General features: G+C 34.3%; 1 protein-coding gene across 2 annotated transcripts; it reads left to right on the top strand.

Annotated features, from left to right (window-relative positions):
* Positions 1–334: 334 nt before the first annotated feature.
* LOC123563228 (troponin C-like) lies at positions 335–20,799 on the top strand. 2 transcript variants are annotated; one of them, XM_045355914.2, is made up of 6 exons: positions 335–459; positions 769–802; positions 5,737–5,880; positions 11,691–11,852; positions 14,755–14,835; positions 19,332–20,799. In XM_045355914.2, the coding sequence occupies exons 1-6, from the start codon at positions 457–459 to the stop codon at positions 19,355–19,357; spliced, it is 450 nt and encodes a 149-aa protein (XP_045211849.1). In that variant the 5' UTR covers positions 335–456; the 3' UTR covers positions 19,358–20,799. The 2 variants fall into 2 exon arrangements, with proteins under 2 accessions (XP_045211849.1, XP_045211848.1); XM_045355913.2 differs by having other exon boundaries at positions 18,872–20,799.
* The last annotated feature ends 2,070 nt before the right edge of the window (positions 20,800–22,869 follow it).

Below are 22,869 nucleotides of genomic sequence, written 5' to 3'. Positions count from 1 at the left end.
CGCTGTAGGAAGCTGTTCTGTGTATGAATGTATTTCTGCCTAAACATTACTAAAACACTGTTTTTTATTATTATAATAACTGACAGATGGCAGTAGATTGATTGTTTATTTCGAGAAAAAAATGTATTACTACTGAGATGCGTCCTTTTAGTTTCACCTGATATGTGTTTTGTCGGAATCTTTTTCAAAAGTAGTTCTGACACATTATATCGCGTTGTTTTGTCTATCTAAATGACCATTGGAAGTAGATCCGTGGCTTATCCCAGGTATCTAGATTTTGTCTCCTCTCTCTCTCCAGGCGCTAGGTAATCGTTTGCATATCACAGAACTTTTTATCGTCTTGGCACAGAAACGCTTGTCTTAGAATAGTTCGCGCGTGCGTAGTAGTGAAATTCCGGGTGAAAGAAATTACGGGGGACTAAGAGGAAAAGTGGAAATATTTAACAAAACTGAAAAATGGTAAGTTTTATAATATAGATCAAACCCTATCGCATTTATTCGGTTATTTGAAGAATTTTGTGATTGACGGCTGGCCGAATTTTCATATTCTGGCTTCAGACGTAACATTCCCATCAAATATATCAAAAATGTTTTTACTTTACAATGGGATGAAAAGTTTTTCTCATTAATAGCTTTTTGTGTGAATTTCTGATAAACTTGTTGTTGATTGATATGCGATTCTGGAGAAGATTTTAAGTGAGTTTGTTCTAACGTTGTCGATCTACTTGAACTTTTACAATGTCTAATAGAAGAACTTCTGTTTTGCAGACGGATTTCAAAGTTACCGAGAAACAATTTACAGGTGAGAGGTTTTTGATAACTAATATTATTCATTTAGATTAATTTGTCTTAGTTTCATTATTTTTTAACCGACATTGTATTACTAAGGGATGCTTAATTGGATTCTATTAGAGTGTTTTCTTTCTACAAAACGAGTGCTTCCCTACATACGACATGATCAGATTTTGGATAAACCCAATCTTTAAGAATGACTCATTCATTCCTATATATATTTTTGTGGATTTTTGAAAGATAAGAATGTTCAGTCAGAAAATTATGGCACACCCTCTGACACTTAATCAAGATCGTTGAAGATGTGGGAACTTGTTTCAATCACAGTTTAATTCTACGGAAGATTCTTTTATTTATATTATATTTATAAAAGATATTCTAGACGTACTGACAGAATAAGCCAGTACTTTATTTTCGGGGGGGGGGGGGGGGGGGGGACGAAGAAAACTACATGAACATGGCCGTCAAAATATTAAGGATGAAAGTGATCGTTTTCCACGAACATAAAAATCTTGTTTATATTTAGGTTTTGTATACCTGAACATTCATAAGCAATTATATGAAAGAGTGTGTAATGAGGCTGTATAAGTTGCGCATGATTACTAACATCTGTTCTTTCTCGACAGGAGATTCTGGTGCATATCGTCTGCTGTGTATTATCTTAGACGTAGATTGCTTGTTTACTCATTCGATGCAGGCAAAATTCTCAGAACATTGTTCCACACATAAGAAACATAAGAAATATTGATATTGACCTGTATTTTGGACAAATCGGTTTGAAATAGTTTGGTTAAAGTACTTACAAACCCATTTTGGACCTCTCTGATTATATTGTAGGCAGTACCGAAGAATTCGGCATTCCTAATATGGCGGCCACCTGCCTGATTGAAGTTTTTATAATTTTCAATATTTCGTTACCAAACACCTCCGGTACATGTCTTCTGTAGTTCGAATAAGATAGAAATCTAGATATTATATCTATAAACATTTTCAGAAAGGAGAATGGTATAGAACATTATTCCAGGATAACTGCAAAACACGATGTACCTGGCACGCATAACCTCTCGTGCGTTACCATAGCAACCTCTACTATGATATATTTATGATTTTTGTACGTAATTGCTTTAGATTAAGCACCATGTTTACTTTCTGAGAATAGTCTGAAGATGTTAGAAATGGCAGAGATGTACTATGAACAGTACACGGATAACAAAAACAGTTTATAAGAATATTTTCCTATAGCAAAAGTTTAAAAGAAACTACATGTAACTCATTTTCTACAAACATATATTTTTACATGGTAAAACAGAAAAAAAATACGAATCTGAGCAGACAAGTTCGAAGCAAACTGATTTAAGTAAATAAGCTACATACTTTTAGTATAAAATATGTTATTTTTGGGCCTGGATATTTTGTATTACTTGGCCATATACGCTTACTGACACGGACAACGCTACCGGTTCAATTAAAGGTGGTTTATCGTAGTCTGATGGTCGAATCATTTATGCATACTTGTGTTCACTGACTGCTTAATAGATGTTAGAATTTCACTGGAGATATTTTTAAAATCTTGGTTGCCCAACCAAGACATAGTTATTTTAGCTTATGTTTGAATTTAATAAACATAATTTGCCTAAGAATGCATACGAATATAACTTTTTTATAAGAACTATTGTATTACATTTAAATGTACATATTTAGCCGAAATTCATTAAAAATGCAAGTTCGTAAAAATATTATTACCTCCCTTTACCTCTCTTGGTTGCGCAACCAGGATAGATTTGTTATATATGAATTCCGAAGCTACACCCTGTTTTAAAACTTGCCTTTTGGCTCAGATTGTTGAAATATCCCAATATTTTTCAAATGAATATAAAATTAAAAAATATATTGGAATCAAAAGCAATAGTCCACTTTTTAGATACTTTCGTTCTAAAGGAGAGTACAAAATCTAATAACAAAATTTCGTAAAAATTTATAAAACATAAATTTTTAATAGGGATCTAACTCTGGGAAATGGGTCCTTTTGTTCCTTAAATAAATCTCTAACAGATTATAATAAAACTGAACAAAAAAGTCAAGGGGTTAAAATGTGATTGGCCACCTTCAAAGTTAGTTTCTATCGCATACAGTTATCTTATTAGAAATCCATGCGTGCATTGTTGTAGTCAGTGTAATAGGTCGTCCGATTTTAAATCATACCAGCACAACGTTTATTAGGTCATTTGGCGACTGTCCATATTTTGATGTTGGAGGAAGACTCCAGGATCCCAGCTGTCCGTCCGGGTATAAGTTTAAAAACGGGCAGCACCAACCTTCCGTAAGCCAAGTAGATGGCTTCTTTATGTGAACGAATTCTACACTCAAGCTTTAAGTTTTAAGTTGTAAGGGGCAAGTTATTCAAGGTCAGCGGCCATCACCCCCCCCCCCACCCCGCCCAAGAGAAATATTTATAATTAAGTATAGAGAAATATCTTCAGATGTTGCGTTTTATTAAACAGGAGACTTTTATTGTAATGTTACTAAAAATGGCAGACGATTTATTTTTCACGCACGATCAGTCCTTAGCTCAATTATCCTTTTGGTCAGAAAATTGAAGAATACTAATTGGATGATTTAATACCGTATATATTCCAAAACATACGTTAAGTTTATGCAAGTAATAATTTTAAAACGTATAAAAGTCGATTTTTTGCCTTTATTTAATTTCATCTTTTATTTCAATATTTTGTAACGTGTTCGCTCAAACAAAATACTCTTATTCACGATGTACATTCACTTACATTAAAGTTGACACATCCGAGCGAACAAGATGCTCACAAGCAATTATTTTGGGGCATGGAATGCTACGTAACAGTGTCTTTAACTGATATCACAACATCTGGGATAATATTTCACTTATAACTGTAAATATAAACGGAACATTATACATACGTACGCACGCACACACCCAAACATACCCGTTTTACAGAGAAAAATAATAAATGAATTGAAAATCATACTAGACATACAAGTCTGTCGGGTTGATTTGTTTTTCACAAATATTGGTGAACAGATTGCTCTAGAGGTATAAGCACTAAGAAATGAACAGAAAAAAAACTAGATTAGAAGCGCGAATGTTTGGTTCCCTAGGAGATAGTAACAAATTTCTGGCGTAAATCTCAGCACATTTTAAAAATAGTAACTCGAGTTATTTACGGAACATCAGATAGTTAGTAATTCAACAACACATCAGGTGTGTATTAACGATAACGTTTATTTTCAAAGTATTACTAAACCATGGATTATATAATATCCAGTTTTTCGTGAGAAAATAAAAAAAAAACACCTATTAATATATTAGTACGTCAAAAGGCTGAAATGGCATATGACAGAACCTATAAGACCACCACAATTCCTATGACCTTGAATCTGACAGACGGTAATGTTTGCTATGGATTTTAGTCTCATTAACAGTGTAAGGTAGTGGACCCGAATAGTAATGTTTAAAAAATTGCATTAACTTGATACATTAAAAATTGTTTCGCTCTGTGTTGAAATTTTTAAACAACTTTTACCGTGTCGTTTTTTCAAAATTGTGTATAATTTGTGATACTTCCTCAAGCTCAAATAGAGATAAATTTTAAAGTGATAAGAACTGTACAAAAACGATCGCAGAGAATTCATTATACCAATAATTTTGATAAAAGAAACCTCGAAGTATTGGTTAACAATTATAAAACACAAAATATAACTGTCGATAACATTTTTTCCCGGGGAGCCTCAAGTAAAAGGATTTAATCGGACAGAAATTTAGCTCCAACACTGAAAAATTATGGCCGAGTCCTGTGAGATTGTTCTAAATTTTCCTCTCTACATTCAAAAATAACCATGGGGCTGAAGTAAAACCTACCTACATTTCTTCCACAATATGTAAACTAAATAATAAAGGAAAAATAAAGAACTTTTACCTCATGTAACTCAGTATTTTCAAAGATGTCTAACCCTGCATTCTTCTGTATTAGAGGTAAAATTCACTTTAAACAGCAAGAAATGACTTATCAGATGAAAAAATTCGGTTTTTGTACATTAAATCAATAATAAGTCTTGTAAAAACAGTTTAACTTACTAGAAAAAAAGAAATATAAAGAAAAAAAGTTTGGTCCGAGTGGGGCTTGAACCTACGCCCTCCTGAAAAATTAGTCAAAGTAGGTTTATGGTAGGAATCGGATACTCTTCAAAAAGGTAGTACACTATTACGGGTCCATTGATGCATATTGACGAGTTAGTACTCTGCACATATACTCGTCCGTGTGACATAATTTGTTCGAACTTAGCGGATGAAAACAACGTTGTAGGGTATATGAAATAGTTTACTGATTTGCATGCATATGTGCGAAAATGGCGACCGATGGGTGTAACGGTGTCTTTACTGACTTTGGCAGACAAAGTTTATTTAAGCAAAACGTTTTTTTTTTTTTGTTTTTTTTTTTTTGCGCAGTCTTAAACGTGTCACAATAATTATCATTCAAGCAATAGTTACTTAGAATGTCTATTTTCTTGAGTTGATCAAGGGGGCATCTGTGGCCGAGTGGTTAAGGTCGTTGACTTCAAATCACTTGCCCCTCACCGATGTGGGTGCGAGTCTCATTCGGGGTGTAGAATTCTTCATGTGAGGAAGCCATCCAGCTGGTTTACGGAAGGTCGATGGTTTTACCCAGTTGCCCGCTCGTGATAAAATAATGCACGGAGGGGCACCTGGGGTCTTCCTGGAAAGTTGCCATATGACCTATAATTGTGTCAGTGACGTTAAACCCAACAAAATAAAAATAAATGACTTGATCAGTTAGAACAGCATGAATTAACAAAGGTTCCATCTCTTGTAACAAATACATTGGAACTTTTCTTAACTTTTAAATAGTTATGCCATCTTGAATAAAAAAAACTTGCAAAAAAATGTTTCAGATGCGAAGTCAACATTCCATCTGTACGTTAAGAAGGGAACCGAAGAAGTTGCCACGAAGGATCTCGATCAGTTATTCAAGGCGATGGCACTACATATAGATGATGAAAAACTCAAAGATTGGGCTGATGAAATGGACGAAGACGGTAAAACGCTAATATTGATAAACTTGTTATAAGTTAAAATACATTTCAAGCCCAACGAAATTCTAAATTTTAGGTCAGTATTTCGTTTAAGTGGCAAAAGAAAACCACAAGGCAACCACAGTACAATGTCATTGTAGGCCTATTTCGAACTCACTGTTATATTGCTTCAGGTCGAACTTAGCTTGGCCGCTGTAGTTCATGAATAAATATAACGCTTAAAAGTTCATGAACACTAATAATTATAGGTTATTGAGTCGGCTAAACGCTTTCAAGCGTTTGACGAGTCCTTGCTATTGCCCGATTTCTCATTCTTAAATGGCCTCACAACACAGCGAAGTGATGTAGTTCCATTAGATTGTCTCTAATTTCAAAGAGTTCATTGATCGAATGAAGTTCATTTATGTCAATCCTATTTGCTATGACCAATATACGATGTAATCTGTCATATTTATGACTTGTAATTGTGCAATACTCGAATAAAGCCACGTATTTTCTTCCGTGGTAACTCATTAAGCATAAACACGCATAACGATTCTGCGGGATTTGGTAATACATTTGCGCATATGATTATGTTGACGAATTTTATGCCCTTTTGTCACAAAATAGCAAATATGATGTTCACAAATTCAAATAAAAACTGCATATTAACTTATTAGCCAAATTATCCATTTGTTACCCTGTCCGTTTCAAAAAATAATCTTTAAAATCATTGCGCAAATAACAAATTTATTGCGCTGTGCATTTTATGAATTGCGCAGGCTTACCAAGCTTGCGTAACATCCAGCGAAAGACAAAATATAGTTCCAGAACATACTGCTAGTATTTTATTGAGTGGGTACCTCTGAAAGCATTGGAATGTCTCTTATCAAAGAGTTTAATACATCGATGAAATTAAATTATGACAGCTTCGTTTTAAATGACCCGAATAAGATATGTGCAGTACGTTTATTCTTCCGCGAGACTTCGCGGATGAATCCTAACTACATTCTGAACACGCGTGACCTGTTTATAACAAGGCTTCTACGACTTTGCGTGGGTTGAATTTTGCAGTCAGTAAACGGATAAATTATCGGAAGAAGAAGCTCTTACTGGTTTGTTTAATTACTACTGATATTAAAAATGATTTTATTTCTTATTTTTCGAGAAATAAACAAATCGGCGAAACATTAAATTGTATTTTCTTTTAGTTTTTGAAATCGAAAGTAGATCGTCTATCTTTGGCTGCTTTGACGAAACGAAACAACTTTTTTATGAAAAGATTTAAATAAGAGGTAATTTAACCGTAAACTTCAATGTCAGATACTGCCAATTTCTGCTAAATGTTTTCGTATCATCGCAATTTGTAAAACATATTGTTGAAACTGGAGAAAAGTGTAATCGTATCCGGATATAAAATATTTTGGGTAAATATCGAGCTATGTTATGAAATTTTAACATTCAAGTAACAGACATGATAGATATTATTGTAACAGAAATGATTCTAGAATTTATTTTTATAACACCTACATATAATCTATATCAGACTCATATTCTAGTCCTGAGGCATGATCTGAAAGTAAAAAGATGAAGTGACAGTCATACTTTGGATATTGTAATACTAGAAAGAATCTAGGTAATATTTAGAAATTGAAACATAAGATTTTCAGTTAAAATCGCACCAAAGGCTGTATCAAGGGTCTACATATTCAAAATTTCCTGTGGTGATACCCTTAACCCTACTTCCAGGAGGGGGTATCCTCCCATACCCTTCCCCCATATTGCCACTTTACAGTTTGATACATTTGCCCTTTTACCACCTGCCGCAATGCCCATTTCAAAATCTGACTGCAATTTAAAGCGGAAAGAAACACCCCTCCCCACACCCACCCTGCTACCACCACGTAAAAATGGCTCAAACATTTTTCTGCCCAGTCTGGGCCTGTCTGTCTACATGAATCAAAATGGATAATTGAAAGTGCATGGACTTCGGGATTACAGACATGATTTTTAAGGGGTTAACAGGTCTGAAATAGAATAATGATAGTTTTAACTAAAAAGAACTGCATTTATTTAATATCGGTTACACTATATATTGACACTCAGCAACATTTACATACATGTATCTCTAAACGCAAAAGTAAGTATACTTTAAATTGAATCACTTATAATATGATTGAACAATACCTAACATATGACAAGGCTATCGCCAGGCCCATTATAATATCTGTAAAATATCAGTTCTTTCGTCCATCCGTTATACAAGTATTCTGGCACAATCGGCTGTACAATTTTAATATATAAATGTCATATATAAATGTACACATGTCGATTATATACCAGCGATAATTGACTTTTTGGCAATGCCGTAGGCAAAATGATTACTGAAAATTATAATTTGTTCATGGGCCAGTATTTAGTGTCAGTGTAAATTAGTTTTACTTAATTTTTATTTCTGCGACCATTCAATTTGATGAAATATATTGGTTTAAATATTGTTATTCCATCAAGTTTTCCATATGGCATTCGACCGAATGTTCATATTCATTTATTGTAACAAAATTTCTTTAGTTGGAAAAAACTAAAACAAATGAAAGCTTAGGTAGCTAATACTGTCAGTACATCAATCATTAGCGATAGCTTCAGGCTTTTGAATTGATATTGTATCGAATTTGCGAGTATGCAGCAGAAATTATTGCGCGACTTTAGGAGCGAATATTATTCGCGAAATTCGAAGTGATATTACTTAGATGCAGATCTAATATTTTTTATATCATACGCATCACATTTAAATTATCACGATGATTCAATGTTGTTATCAAGCCTGGGTGAAATTGAAATTTATCGTGTTAAAGTAATTTTAAACGTGACGGATACATGAAATGTGTATCACAAATGACGTCACACATGATATGTACAAAATGTAATTTGAACGTCAATATTGGAAAAATATTGATTCTAAGAAAACTTAACGGAGATTTTTATTTGTATGTATAAAGGGCTATTAATCTCATTTGAAACTTTATACAGTTTCAATGAACTGAAACGTCAATTTTTCCATATTGACGTTAAATTCATTCGAGTGGTATACGTCATTGCTGACGCCAGTTTCATAGTATGCCAGTTGCGTTCGAAAAGTTCATTACGACGATTTTTTATTCATGATTTTACAAATTGAATCATTTTTATATAATTTTAAATTCAGTGCGCTGTATAAATAAGTGATTATTTAGATTTGCATTCCGGAATATGCATCATTCTTTTCCTAAGGTCCGAATTTTTGTGCAGTAACATGATATTCTGCATATACAAATTAACAGACTTGTACATTGTTACTTACATGTAACAATAAATGATATATTTCCTGTTCGTATAATTGTACTTTTCATCTTTTCAAGGTTATCATAAATTAGGTATTACTTACTTTACATCATTGTTATGAACCATGTTCCATTTCAAGTAATTGTTGATCACTGATAAACAATTTGTTGAACTGTAAATTGAATGAAGTATGGAAGAAGAAAAAATGTAAAAGATAGCATATTCCTTGTATTGGACCAGTCAATAGAAAGGAGCAATTACCGTTTCGATAACGGTGAGATTAAAATAAAAGTTTAGGGGTGGTGTTGGCGCAAGTCTGGATAATTGCATACAGGATTTTAATTACGTTCTTTCTCTTTTAACAGTTATTTTTGAGAATGTTGTCATCTCCAGCTTTGGGTTTTCGAGTTTATGCCATCAGATGTTTATATTGAATTGTTATATATAAAAAAAAATATGAATATAGAGGAAGCGTTGAGGGAAAGGAAAAAAAGTATAATAACTGCAGTATCTAGGTTTTGTTGGACAAAAAAAGTACATAACTTGCATCAATTTTTGTAGAGTACATTAAAACCCGCGATGTAAAGCTTTTGCCCATATACGGCAATTTTAGTTATCTTAAATATATAAGACTGTCCGTTTTATGTTATTTACAGCAAAAGCTACATTTTTCATTTTCAGTATAGCCACATGTTCTAAAACTCATTGCTTTTTAATGTACCTTGTTCATTTCTTAATAGCGTAAATATTTTAAAATAATCATATTCTATATTCTCAATCAGTATGAAGTTTATACTTTTCGATATAAATATACTTGCTTTTTCTTTTGCTCTATATTATGTATGTGTTTTACTGTACAATATGATTAATATTCCATTTATTTAATATTCATTTAAACTGTGATTTCAATTCGTTTTAAATCGGACTTTTCTTGTAAAATGTTTCTTCGTTTTACATTGTCAATTTCAATTAAGATCTTGCTTTCATGTTTTACACTTACCTTCTGTACTTCTATTTTTAACATTTTTATTTTATCTTAATTATAAAAGTTACTCTTCCTTTTATTGTCCTTGTTATTTCTTGAAAGTTTAAACTTGTTAAATTATCCCGAGGAGGCAATTATCGACATCGCAATACGTCTACCTGTTACCAATACCAAATACTGTTTCTCCCCTGATATCGATTTTCTGCAATATCGGTCATGAGGTCAATTCTTCCTCATGTGTATGTGGCAATCCGCGCTGTAAAATTTTAATATATAAATTGTCATATTCAAATTTTATCAAGTGCGAATATATACCAGCCGATAATTGCCTCTTTTGGTAATGCCGGAGGCAAATGTTTACTGGAAAAATATATATTGTCATGGGCAGTATCTTAGTGTCAGCTGTCAAATTGTAGTTTGTACTTTCAACATTTTTATTTCTGCGAACCACTCTTCAATTTTAGAGAAATATATTGGGTTTAAATACTTGTATAATGTCAATCAAAGTTTTACTAGGCATCGACCGAATGTTCATTTCATTTATTGTAACAAAATCTCTCTTTAGTTGGGAAAAAAAACTAAAAACAAACTGAAACTGGTAGACTATATACTGTCAGTACATCAATCATTAGCCGACTCAGGCCCTTCAGGCCTTTGATTAGATTTGTATCGAGAAATATGCACGAGTACTGCAGCAGAAATATTGCGCGACTTTAGGAGCGCAATATTATTCCGCGAAAGAACGAGTGCATATTTCTAGATGCAGATCTAATAATATTTTTATAACATACGCATCTACATTTAAAATTATCAAATGATTCAAAGTTGTTATCAAGCCTGGGTGAAATTGAAAATATCGTCGTTAAAGAACTTTTAAACGTGACGGCATACATGAAACTGACGTCACAAATGACGTCACACACTCGATATGTACAAAATGTAATTTGAACGTCAATTTGGAAAAATAATGATTCATAATGAAACTTAACGGAGATTTTAGATTAGTATGTAATAAAGGAGACTATTACATACTCATTTGAAAACTTTGTTAAGTTTTAATGGAACCTGAAACGTCAATATTTTTCCATATTGACGTTCAAATTTCATATCGGGTGTGTAACGTCATGCGTGACGTCAGTTTCATGTATGCAGTCGCGTTCGAAAGTTCTTTAACGACGATATTTTTTTAATTCCACTCGACTTATTAAACAAAATTGAATCATTTTTATAATAATTTTAAATTCAGATGCGTATGTAATAAACAGATTATTAGATTTGCATCGCGAAATATGCACTCATTCTTTCTCCTAAAGTCGCGCATTATTTCCGCTGCAGAACCCATGCATATTTCTCAGTACAACAAATCTAACAGCCTATAAGTATTCATCTCGTGTACCTTTACCTTACTGAAGAAAAAAAAAAGATAGTATTCACCCTGTTGTATAATATACTATCCTTTTTCAAAGGTTTCATATTAACAGTATTCTTCTACCATCCATCTGTTAAGAACCGATGTTTCCCATTTCAGCTGTTGGTATGATCACCTGGGATAAATTCAAAATTCTGTTCGAACGTAAATTGAAGGAAGATGAAGAAGAAAAAGAATTAAAAGAAGCTTTCCGTGTATTGGACAGTCAAAAGAAAGGAGTCATTCCCGTTTCCGACTTACGGTGGATTTTAAAAAGTTTAGGTGGGTTGTGTGTTTAGGTACCAGTCTGTGGATACATTTCATACAGGAATTTAATTCAGTTCTTTCTCTTTTAACATTATTTTTGAGAATGTTGTCCATCCCAGCCTTTGGGTTTTCGAGTTAAACTAGCCATCAGATGTTTTATATGCAATATGTTACTATATAAAAAAAAAAACACTATGAAATACTAGAAGAAGCCTGTTGAGAGGAAAGGAAAAAAAAAGTAATAAATACAACTTCAAGTATCATTTGTATGGTATTTGTATGGACAAAAAAGTACATAAACTTGCATCAATTTTTGTAGAGATACCATTAAATACCCTGCGATGTAAAGCTTTTGCCCATACTACGGCAAATTTTAGTTATCTAAACATAATTAAGACATGGTCCGTTTTATGTTTTAACAGACAAAAAAGCTACATTTTCATTTTCAGTAATTAGCACACCATTTCTAAAACATCAATTGCTTTTTAATGTACTCCCTTGATTACATCTTCTCTAAACTAGCCGTTAAATGTTTTAAAAACATCATATCTGATATTCTCATCAGTCTGCAAGTTTATACTTTTCGATATAAATCATACTTGCTCTTCTTCTTTTGCTCTATATTTTATGTATGTAGTTCTTACCTGTTCGAATATGTATTAATGATTCCATTTATTTCTCTTTCATTAACTGTGATTTCTATTCGTTTCTAATATCGGACCTTTTCTTGTTAAATTGTTTTTCGTCCCTTTTTCACACTTGTCAATTTCTCAACTATAGATTCTTGCTCTTCCTTTTTCACACTTACCCTTTTCTCGTTCTTCTATTTTTACACATTTTTTCTTTTCTCTTAAACTTTATAAAAGTTTACTCTTCCTTTTCACATTTGTCCTTGTCTATTTCTTGGAAGTTTATAACTTTTAACTCTTTTTTTATGCCCCCGAAGGGAGGCATATTAGTTTTCAATTGTCCGTCCGTTCGTTAGTTCGTTCGTTAGTTCGTCACAACGTTAACTTTTTGCATGAAGGCACTTTACTCGCGAACTACTGCACCCAGGACCTTCAAACTTCACATGCTGATAGTACTTATTGAGTACACGACCCCTCCTGACTTTGGGGTCACCAGGTCAAAGGTCATGGTCACCAGGTCAAAGGTAAAGGCGCTGCGGGGGCATTTGTCACCATTAGTGACAGCTCTTGTTTTAAATTTGTTATTTTGCGTTCATAAATTTTCTCTTCCTCTTTCACACTTGTCCTTTTCAAGTCTTGCTCTTCCTCTTTCACATTTGTCCTTTTCAAGTCTTGCTCTTCATGTTTCACACTTGTCCTTTTCAAGTCTTGCTCTTCATGTTTCACACTTGTCCTTTTCAAGTCTTTCTCTTCATGTTTCACACTTGTTCTTTTCTCTTGTATGAGTGCTTAAAGGCTCATAATGCCTTTGTATAAAATGTTGCTGCCACATTTTCCGTTCTGAACATTAAATACATTAATTTCTTCTTAAATCCTATTTCCTATAAATGTTTTCTTTAACATTTGTCGAAGGTTTGAATATTGCTGAATATTCTCTGTGAATATTGCTGAATATTCTCTGAGAATGTTTTATTGATTATATTTTATTACCGCCCTTTATGGCTCTAAATTTAACTGTTTATGTGCAGTATTAAAAGTACTGCTTTTCTTACTATGTAAGTATGCATAACATCTATTTGGAAAACTGTTTAATCTGTTTTTAAGATAAAGATTTAAAGCATTATGGCTCTTTAAACTTCCGATGTGACTTTTTTCCTGTTCGCTTCTTTACATGTTTGCATTTCTGACATGTATATGTTCTCACCTGTACATGAGTTTAATTCCTTTCTAACGTTTGTTTGGTTGCCATACACGATTACTCTTCATGCCTGACTTGTTAAGTCCCTCCTGACATTTGTTCTGTTCTCATCTTCACATAATTACATTTCACAAGTTGTCACCTTTACATGGTAAACATTTCTTTCTGACATCTGTTCTGTTCTCATCTTCGCAAGATTACATTTCATAAGTTGTCAACTTTACATGGTAACAATTTTTTTTTCGCATCTTTACAAGATTACATTTCTTATCTGATATTTGTTTAGTTCTCAACTTTGCATTGTAAGACTTTATTCCTGATTGTTCTGTTCCCATCTTTACATGAATACACTTCCTTTCTAAAATGTTTTTAGTACTCGTCTTTACATGATTACACTTCCGTTGTGTCATTTGTGAAATTTTGTTCTGTTCTCGTCTTTACATGATTACACATTCTTTGTGACATCAGTTCTGTTCATTCTGTGTGTTTATTTATGTGCTTGTAATTCTTCAATGACATGTTTATCCTCATCCAAACGCATTGCGATTGTTTTCTTTCGACAAGTTTATACATGCTCTTGCATACGTTTTCCGATTCATTGTTTACATGTTAATCCTTTTTCTATGATAGTGTTTACATGTGTCTGAGTTTTTACCTGTAGCCGTATTTGGATGTTAATACATATTCTGATACCAAGTTACTTGTTGCAATATGTTTTCCTTGTTTATACCACCGGTTCGATATTTTTGAATATTTACACTTTCTTTCTTACTGATTGTGCGTACTTATATTTTCACTCTGACATGTTTAAGAGCTTAAACTTCATCTTGATATGCTTAATATATGCTATATTCTTAATACTAGTATATTCTTATATTCTTTTTGAATTCTGCTTGGATGTTTTCTGACCATATATACTTCCGCTCTTCTATATTTTTAATTCTTATACATACCCTTTGTTGTACTTTCTGTGCTTATACGTCCACTCTCATATGTTTTCTGATCTTCTACTTCCCATCTCTCTTTATATTTCTACTTTGATATGATTAAAGTTCGGTTTGATCTTCACATATTGTTACTCTATGATCAGGTGATGATATTACAGAAGAAGAAATAGAAGACATGATAGCTGAAACAGATACTGACGGGAGTGGCACAGTAGATTATGAAGGTAATAGTCACATTGTAAATGTCAAAAAATATAAAGATCATATGAGCCGCGCCATGGGAAAACCAACATAGTGGGTTTGCGACTAGCATGGATCCAGACCAGCCTGCGCATCCGCGCAGTCTGGTCAGGATCCATGCTGTTCGCTTTCAAAGCCTATTGCAGTTAGAGAAACCGTTAGCGAACAGCATGGATCCTGACCAGACTGCGCGGATGCACAGGCTGGTCTGGATCCTTGCTGGTCGCTAAGCCACTATGTTGGTTTTCTCATGGCGCGGCTCATATAAACTATTTTTCAATGTTGTTTCTTCTTCCGCTTCGCAATACCAGCTGTCGTAGTAAACATTTCAAGTTTAGTTATATTCTACAAAGTAAATATTAGTTTTTTTCTGTAATTTCAAATCTCAGATTTTACTTATGTCTGTGATTTATCGTTCCAACGTACAGGCGTGCAGTGTTTTACCTGTTGACATAAAAAAAACTCAAGGGAAATAGTCATGTTTTCTTTTTGTCGAGTCAGTCAATGCCTCTTTTGTTAATCTGATGGTTGTAGGCGTAAATTTTATTCGTTTAGATTTGATTTGATCGGAAAGAATGCGTCATATCTTCAAACTGTCACAGGTGAAACAATGTTTCCGGAAGCCCTGAGTATTGTTTGATGAATAAAATAGTTTTAAGTGTAGATATAATATATTTTTATAACAAATTAGCATGCTAATGAATAAGCATTCTATAAAATTAATAGAGAACAGCGTAGTTGATTGATATAATCTATTTGAATCGCACCATGAGAAAACGAACATAGTGCATTTGCGACCAGCATGGATCTTGACCAGCCTGCGCATCCACGCAGTCCGGTCAGGATTCATGCTGTTCGCTAACGGTTTCTCTAATTGCAATAGGCTTTGAAAGCGAACAGTATGGATCCTGACCAGACTGCGCGGATGCGCAGGCTGGTCTGGATTTATGCTGGTTGCAAATGCACTATGTTGGTTTTCTCATTGTGCGGCTCATTTGTTTCTGAAGTTGTTGTAGCCGCAGTATAGAGCTCTGAACAGTATATTCATATCGGTGTACATAGATAACGCTGATAACACTGTTGTAAATGTATGGCATTACATATCTTGTATATATTAATGTAGTCTGCTACAAGCTGTAATATGGTTTATTTATTTTCCTTTTGTTTTTGTCATATTCAATGCTGTGGAACAATCCTCTTGTTTAACTCCTGCGTAACTTCTACTCCACGATTCACTGTTTCTTACCTCTATGTTAAAAAGCTGGTTTCAGTAATAGATCTACAAGTACGTACCACTGTTTAAAGCGACCATATATGACTCAATAACAGAAATGACGTCAATGTTATAGATTCATTCTGCTTTTGAAAATATATGATTATTTTTTAGGTCTTGAATCATGCAGAATTTCTTTTCAACTGAGATGTATAATATTATTACTTAATATTTGCTATTCTCCGTCAAGTTACTACATAATCTTGATTTCAATATTTTCCACTGCAAATCGGGTGTACGACGTCATTTGTGACGTAATTTAACTGTATGCATTAAAAAAAACTATCGTTTCACTGAATATTATTCAAAATTTACAGAAAAGCACTATTGAAACTTCAGAAATATTTATTTTTAGCCCACCATCATCAGATGGTGAGCTATTCAAATCACTCTGCGTCCGTGGTCCGTCCGTCCGTCATTCCGTCCGTTCGTTAACAATTTCTCGTTATCGCATCTCCTCAGAAACTACTGGGGGGATGTTGACCAAACTTTGTCAGAATGATGTATTGCTACCCTAGTTGTGTCCCCTTGAAAATCAGACTGGTTCTACAATTTTTGAGTGAGTTATGGCCCTTTGTTTATTTTTATAATTTACATAAATTTATATAGAGAAAAATTTTAAAAATCTGCTTGTCCAAAACCACAGGGCCTAGGGCTTTGATATTTGGTATGAAGCATCATCTAGTGGTCCTCTACCAAGATAATTCAAATTATTTCCCTGGGATCAAACATTGCCCCGCCCCGGGGTCACATGGTTTCTATAGACTTACATAGGGAAAAACTTTGAAAAACCATTTGTCCAAAACCACAGGGCCTAGGGCTTTGATATTTTGCATGTGACACCATCTAATGGTCTTCTACTAAGATTGTTCAAATTATCCCCCTAGGGTGAAATATGGCCCCGCCCTGGGGGTCACATGGTTTACATAGACTTATATAGGGAAAAACTTTGACAATCTTCTTGTCCAAACCACACAGCCTAGGGCTTTGATAGTTGTTATGTAGCACCATCTCGTGGTTCTCTACCAAGTTTGTTCAAATTAACCCCCTAGGGTCAAATATGGCCCCGTCCCGGGGGTCACATGGTTCATATAGACTTATATAGGGAAAAGCTTTTAAAATCTTCTTGTCAGTAACCTACAACATTCAAATTTGGACCACATGTATAGTTTTGAGTGGCAAGATGAACATAGACATGAGTTGACCTTGATTTTGACCTGGTGACCTACTTTCACATTTCTGTAGCTACAGCCTTCAAATTTGGATCACATGCATAGTTTTGTGCTCTGGAAAAAGCTTTGACCTTGACATTGACCTAGTGGCCTACTGTCACATTTTTTAAGGTACAGGCTTCAAATTTGGACCACATGCATAGTTTTGTGTTCCAACATGAAATTTGACCTTGATTTTGACCTAGTGACCTACTTTCACATTTCTCAAGCTACAGCCTTCAAATTTGGACCACATGCATAGTTTTATGTACCGAGAAAAACTTTGACCTTGATATTGACCTGGTGACCTACTTTCACATTTTTGAAGGTACAGGCTTCAAATTTGGACCGCATGCATAGTTTTGTGTTCCGAAATGAAATTTGACCTTGATTTTGACCTAGTGACCTACTTTCACATTTCTCAAGCTACAGCCTTCAAATTTGGACCACATGCATAGTTATGTGTTCCAAAATGAAATTTGACCTTTATTTTGACCTAGTGACCTACTTTCACATTTCTCAAGCTACAGCCTTCAAATTTGAACCACATGTATAGTTTTGTGTACCGAAAAAAACTTTGACCTTGACATTGACCTAGTGACCTACTTTCACATTTCTCAATCTACAGCCTTCGAATTTGGACCACATGCATAGTTTAGTGTACCGAAATGTACTTTGACCTTGACATTCACCTAGTGACCTACTTTCACATTTTTGAAGCTACAGCCTTCAAATTTGGACCACATGCATAGTTTTGTGTTCTGAAATGAAATTTGACCTTGATTTTGAGCTAGTGACCTACTTTCACATTTCTCAATTGGACCACATACATAGTTTTGTGTACCGAAATGAACTTTGATCTTGAGATTGACCTACTGACCTACTTTCACATTTCTCAAGCTACAGGCTTCAAATTTGGACCACATGCATATTTTTGTGCTCTGAATCGAAATTTGACATTGATTTTTATCTAGTACCTACTTTCACATTTCTCAAGCTGCAGCCTCCAAATTTGAACCACATGCATAGTTTTGTATACCGAAATGAACTTTGACCTTGAAGTTGATCTTGTGACCTACTTTCACATTTCTCAAGCTACAGCTATCAAATTTGGACCGCATGCATGGACCACATGCACAGTGATGTGTACTGAAATGAAATTTTACCTTGATTTTGTCCTTGAGCTAGTCTTGAAATTTGGAACAATCAAAAATGGCTCAATGGTGGGCGCCAAGATCACTCTGTGATCTCTTGTTTTCTATTTAAATGTAGGTTTTTAGAACTAAATTTAGCAATATATATATATAATTGATGAGACTTAGCCTACTATAAAATTATAACAGTTTAAAGATTTTTTTTCAAAACAAGATTTGAAATGTCTCTTAAAGATTTGTATAAGTGATTTTCTTGCGAAATCTTCCGTAAATTTTTTAGATGAGGATTAACTTTCGTAGCTGTCTGTATTATGACAATTTGGAATATGGTTGACTGAGTCGAAATATAACTGAATGCATAAATTTGTATTTTTCCTTGCAGAATTCAAAAGCTTGATGTCTTCAGAATGAGCATGCGCGATGGACACCCAGGTTAAATATAGCTACAATAAATATTAATGCCATTTCCACGATCATCGAGTGTTACTGAACTGAAGGTTGTCTGCAGATCTTAAAAAAGGACAATTTTGAGATCGTGAATCGCCTCTGAACTGACATTTTGACCTCATATCATACTTCCGCCCGCCATATTTGTCTGTGTTGTTATTGTTACAGGAAGTTATCATAAAATAGCCTGTCAATAACCCTGAAACTGACATCTAACATCTAACACCCGGCTCGCTTAACCTGCACTGTCGCTAGAAATATGCCTGCGCTTCTTAGCAGCACTACAGTTTATCAAAAGCACACTGCGCTCGCAAACTTTAATACAATTTCTACTAACAAGCAGATGTTTTAGTATTGCAAAACTAATGTCCTAAACACTGTTCTTTTGTTTACAGAGTTTTATACTTTGATGATGGGATAATCTACATGCTCCAAGAGTTAAAAAATATGCCAATGCTATTTTCGTTCATGTATGGACATATTGGACTTTGGCTGAGGACGATAGCTTTCCAGAGCGACATTTTTTGTACCATCTTTTTGGTTAAATACTTACATATAATTTTCATGCAGAACCATCTTTACTCGCTGCTCACCAGTTTATGCATGATAAGAACTTAAATCAAATATTAAGAATTGTCATCTTTGATAATTATTTAACGATATTCCCTATTTTCCTTGATAACATGTTTGAAAGCCTTCGGAAAACTTATTATTTCTTACTATTTTTATACTAAACTTTAGCAACAGGACGAAAAACTGCATGCCCATTTCTACGTTTGAGAAATTCTATTACTAAACATAATCATGGTAACTGCTACTAAGACCATTGATACTTTTACACTAAGAAAAGTTTTCGTTAATGTGGTACGATCAGTTCTGTGCACGATAAATAACTTACTTTCCCCGTAGTCAAATATTTACAAAAAAGAAGAGAAAAAAAAAAATAGAGTATAATATGTTAAATTAGGTTATTTTTATTATTTGAGTTGCTGCATGCCTCTTATCAAATTAAATGCACATTTTGGCAAGGAATAGTTACACGCTACAGTGCTTGATACATAACGCTACAATGTTACACTTTTACCTCGACACTTAATCTTTAAAGAGAAACTGAAACACAGTTTATATAGAAAAAATACGTGCTTTTAGGTAAAATAATATTTTTCATTATATTTATTGAATTGAATCTGTTATTTTTGGCACCTAATAAATAGGATTTGTTAAATTAAGTAAAATTAACTATCTGATTATCAAACTTAAGCACGATATTTTCTTGTATGTTTTTTTGTATACTGTCATAAATTATGACCAGTTTTAGACAGATCTGTGATCTACCGCTGACTGCATTTTAGCTTGTCTGTAAAAACGGTTAATGCTTGTATGGAATTCTTCAGTATACTCACTAAAATTGAAACATGAGCTTAGTTTGGAAATTTAAGTTAGTTAAACTAAAATCTGAATGTATTTCTTTAACCTCTTGAGTTTTTTGTGAGCTCGGTTAGAATAACGACAGCACTGTAAAATCAGAAATAAATATTTTCCTTAATGTTTCCTTGTCGTGCCCTTTTTAACAGCACTGATTCATAATAATAACTTCCTTATATAGTTGCAATAAATAAGATTAGTTGATGCTGCATTTCATTACAACGATTCATAATTCATGTCTGAATATCGTGTCTGACAAATGCTAGAGTTAAGTCCCAGTGGCCTTGAAGGTTTATATGGTATTATGTGAAGAATTGTTCCAGGCTGGCATGACGGAAAAAATGAGTTTTTATTGTTACTTGTAAATACACCCATTTATTATTTCCATATCATTTAAATGCAATTATCTTTGAGAAATAAACTGATGTTTAAATTTGATATTGTGTTCATTTTTCATTATACAGTTTTAGTGTTGATTGGACTCGTAAGAAGTGGTTTGCATTTCTGATTTATTTGCAGAAAAAGTTTCTATTGGCTGACAGTTAAAACAGACCCGAGCTGATTCATCAGCGTTTCAGTTAAATATAGGGAGTAAAGACGAAATAAAATGTTTCGTTGTCTCGCGTTGGTGCGAGCGCCACAACGATGCAATAACGATCCATATTCTGATACGTATGGTGACTGGTTTCTGCCATTTCATGTGTTTGGATCTACGGCATGAAGAAACGAGGTCAGGAGAAGACGATAAACTGTTGATTTGCCGTGTCTGTATGTCCTCGCCTGCCGGAGCGACGACACGAAACACTGAAAGCGAAACAACTAGATATTATGGGCGAAAACACGAAATATTATTTTGACAAAATGTCTTATCGTTGGATAGTAATCGTCGTGCCGCCGTTCTATACCTATCGTGTCTTCGAGTCTCCGCAACAAGCACACGAAGACAAGACAACCCAGTATTTTGCCGTCCTTAAATGTCATCGTTTCTTCGCCCATAGCATACAAGGGCACGATATATCTGCAGATATTCATCCTTTCGTGTCCTTGCAGAAATCAGTCACCAGACTTCCAATTTTAGCATGTCACGTGATGTGCGTGGTCGTCATTTACCTTAGAGATTTCACAACAGTAGCTTTTATCGATATTCAAATAGCTTGGTAAGAAGATATGTTTGTTACTTGCTTTCTTGCAAAAAGCATTTTCGAAATTGCCACCATAAAATATGGATAAATGCTACTATTGTGAAATCTTCGAGTAAAAATAACGAATATACGCAATTGTTCCGGAGTTCGACAGGCAACAGAACGATATTTTTGCTCAGGTGTACCGACCAAGTAAAGGTTATATTACGCCAAACAGGATTAATCATTTTGGATACATGTCTCATTTACATCGAAATAAAAATCTGCGGTATGGAAACAAAACTTTTAAACCTGCCGGAATCGCAGCGATTCAGCAAAACCAAAAGTCAGATCCTTTTAGTCGCCTCTTACGAGCATGCAAGGGTAAGCAGATCGACGCATCACGGGGTTGGGTATGTTCTCCGGGACAATTGTGCCTGAAGTCATTTCGTCTTCCACCTTTAATTCATAAATAAGAGAAGTTGGCAGTTTGGGTCAGTACTGGTACAGAATCCAGCAAGACTGGTTAGGTCAACTGCCCGCCGTAACATAACTGAAGTACTGCTGAAAACGGCGCTTAATCCCCACTCTCCTCCCCCTAACACGACCAGATTTGTTTTCCTGTAAATAAAGAGGACAGAAAATTGTGTGTTATTAGGCAGCAATACACTGTTTGCGTGTTACATTTATTACGCCTTGAAAAAAAGTCATTGTCACTTAGATGCGTATTTATTCCTCGAATTCCAAACAATGATTTTATTTAATGATATATCATTGTTTAGGATTATATTATTTTTTAACAAATCGGGTCGTGTTCGAGAAGTCGCTATTGTATTCAGGTACACAATACACAACTCAAGCAACGGCAATAATGTGCATTACGTTTTTACGAACACTGCTAAGCCTATAATGGCACTCGGGCTGCGCTCTCAGGCAAATATAGGTCAAGTCGTGCTAATAACCTCTTCAAGCCTATCAGCGTATAAGGCTAATTTTGAGGCCCATGGGTTAAAAGTCGAAGTCACAGTAGCTGTTACAGTAGAACGTGTGTTATCCGACATCAAAACGTACTAGGTAAACGTGTACAAAGGTCGTTTTCACACAGTTTATTCAGAACGGCTTCACATATAATCCTCAAACCGGTCAGGCATATTGATTGTGGCCAGTGAATGATCCCTTATTGAGAGAAACTAAAGGTTAATTGACCGTTAGTACGAAAACACTGTAACTGTAGATCCCTATTGACTTTTGGTTTTTATTCAAAGGTCATGGTCATACAGTTCAGTATTTTGAGAACACATTGAACTCAGCATGCACATTGCTGATGTACAGGAAAATGACCTCTTTTGATTTAGAGGTTAGTGGATTCAAACGCCAAGGTCAATGT

The sequence above is a fragment of the Mercenaria mercenaria genome, chromosome 2, assembly GCF_021730395.1.
Source record: "Mercenaria mercenaria strain notata chromosome 2, MADL_Memer_1, whole genome shotgun sequence".
Lineage (NCBI taxonomy): Eukaryota > Metazoa > Mollusca > Bivalvia > Venerida > Veneridae > Mercenaria > Mercenaria mercenaria.
Note: the sequence above shows the minus strand (reverse complement) of the source record. Positions and strands in the feature narration are given on the sequence as shown.

Coding starts and splice junctions, on each gene's coding strand:
- LOC123563228 (XM_045355913.2), top strand. Junction 803..5,736: donor TACCGAGAAACAATTTACAG/GTGAGAGGTTTT, acceptor AAAATGTTTCAG/ATGCGAAGTCAACATTCCAT. Junction 14,836..18,871: donor TGGCACAGTAGATTATGAAG/GTAATAGTCACA, acceptor TTTTCCTTGCAG/AATTCAAAAGCTTGATGTCT.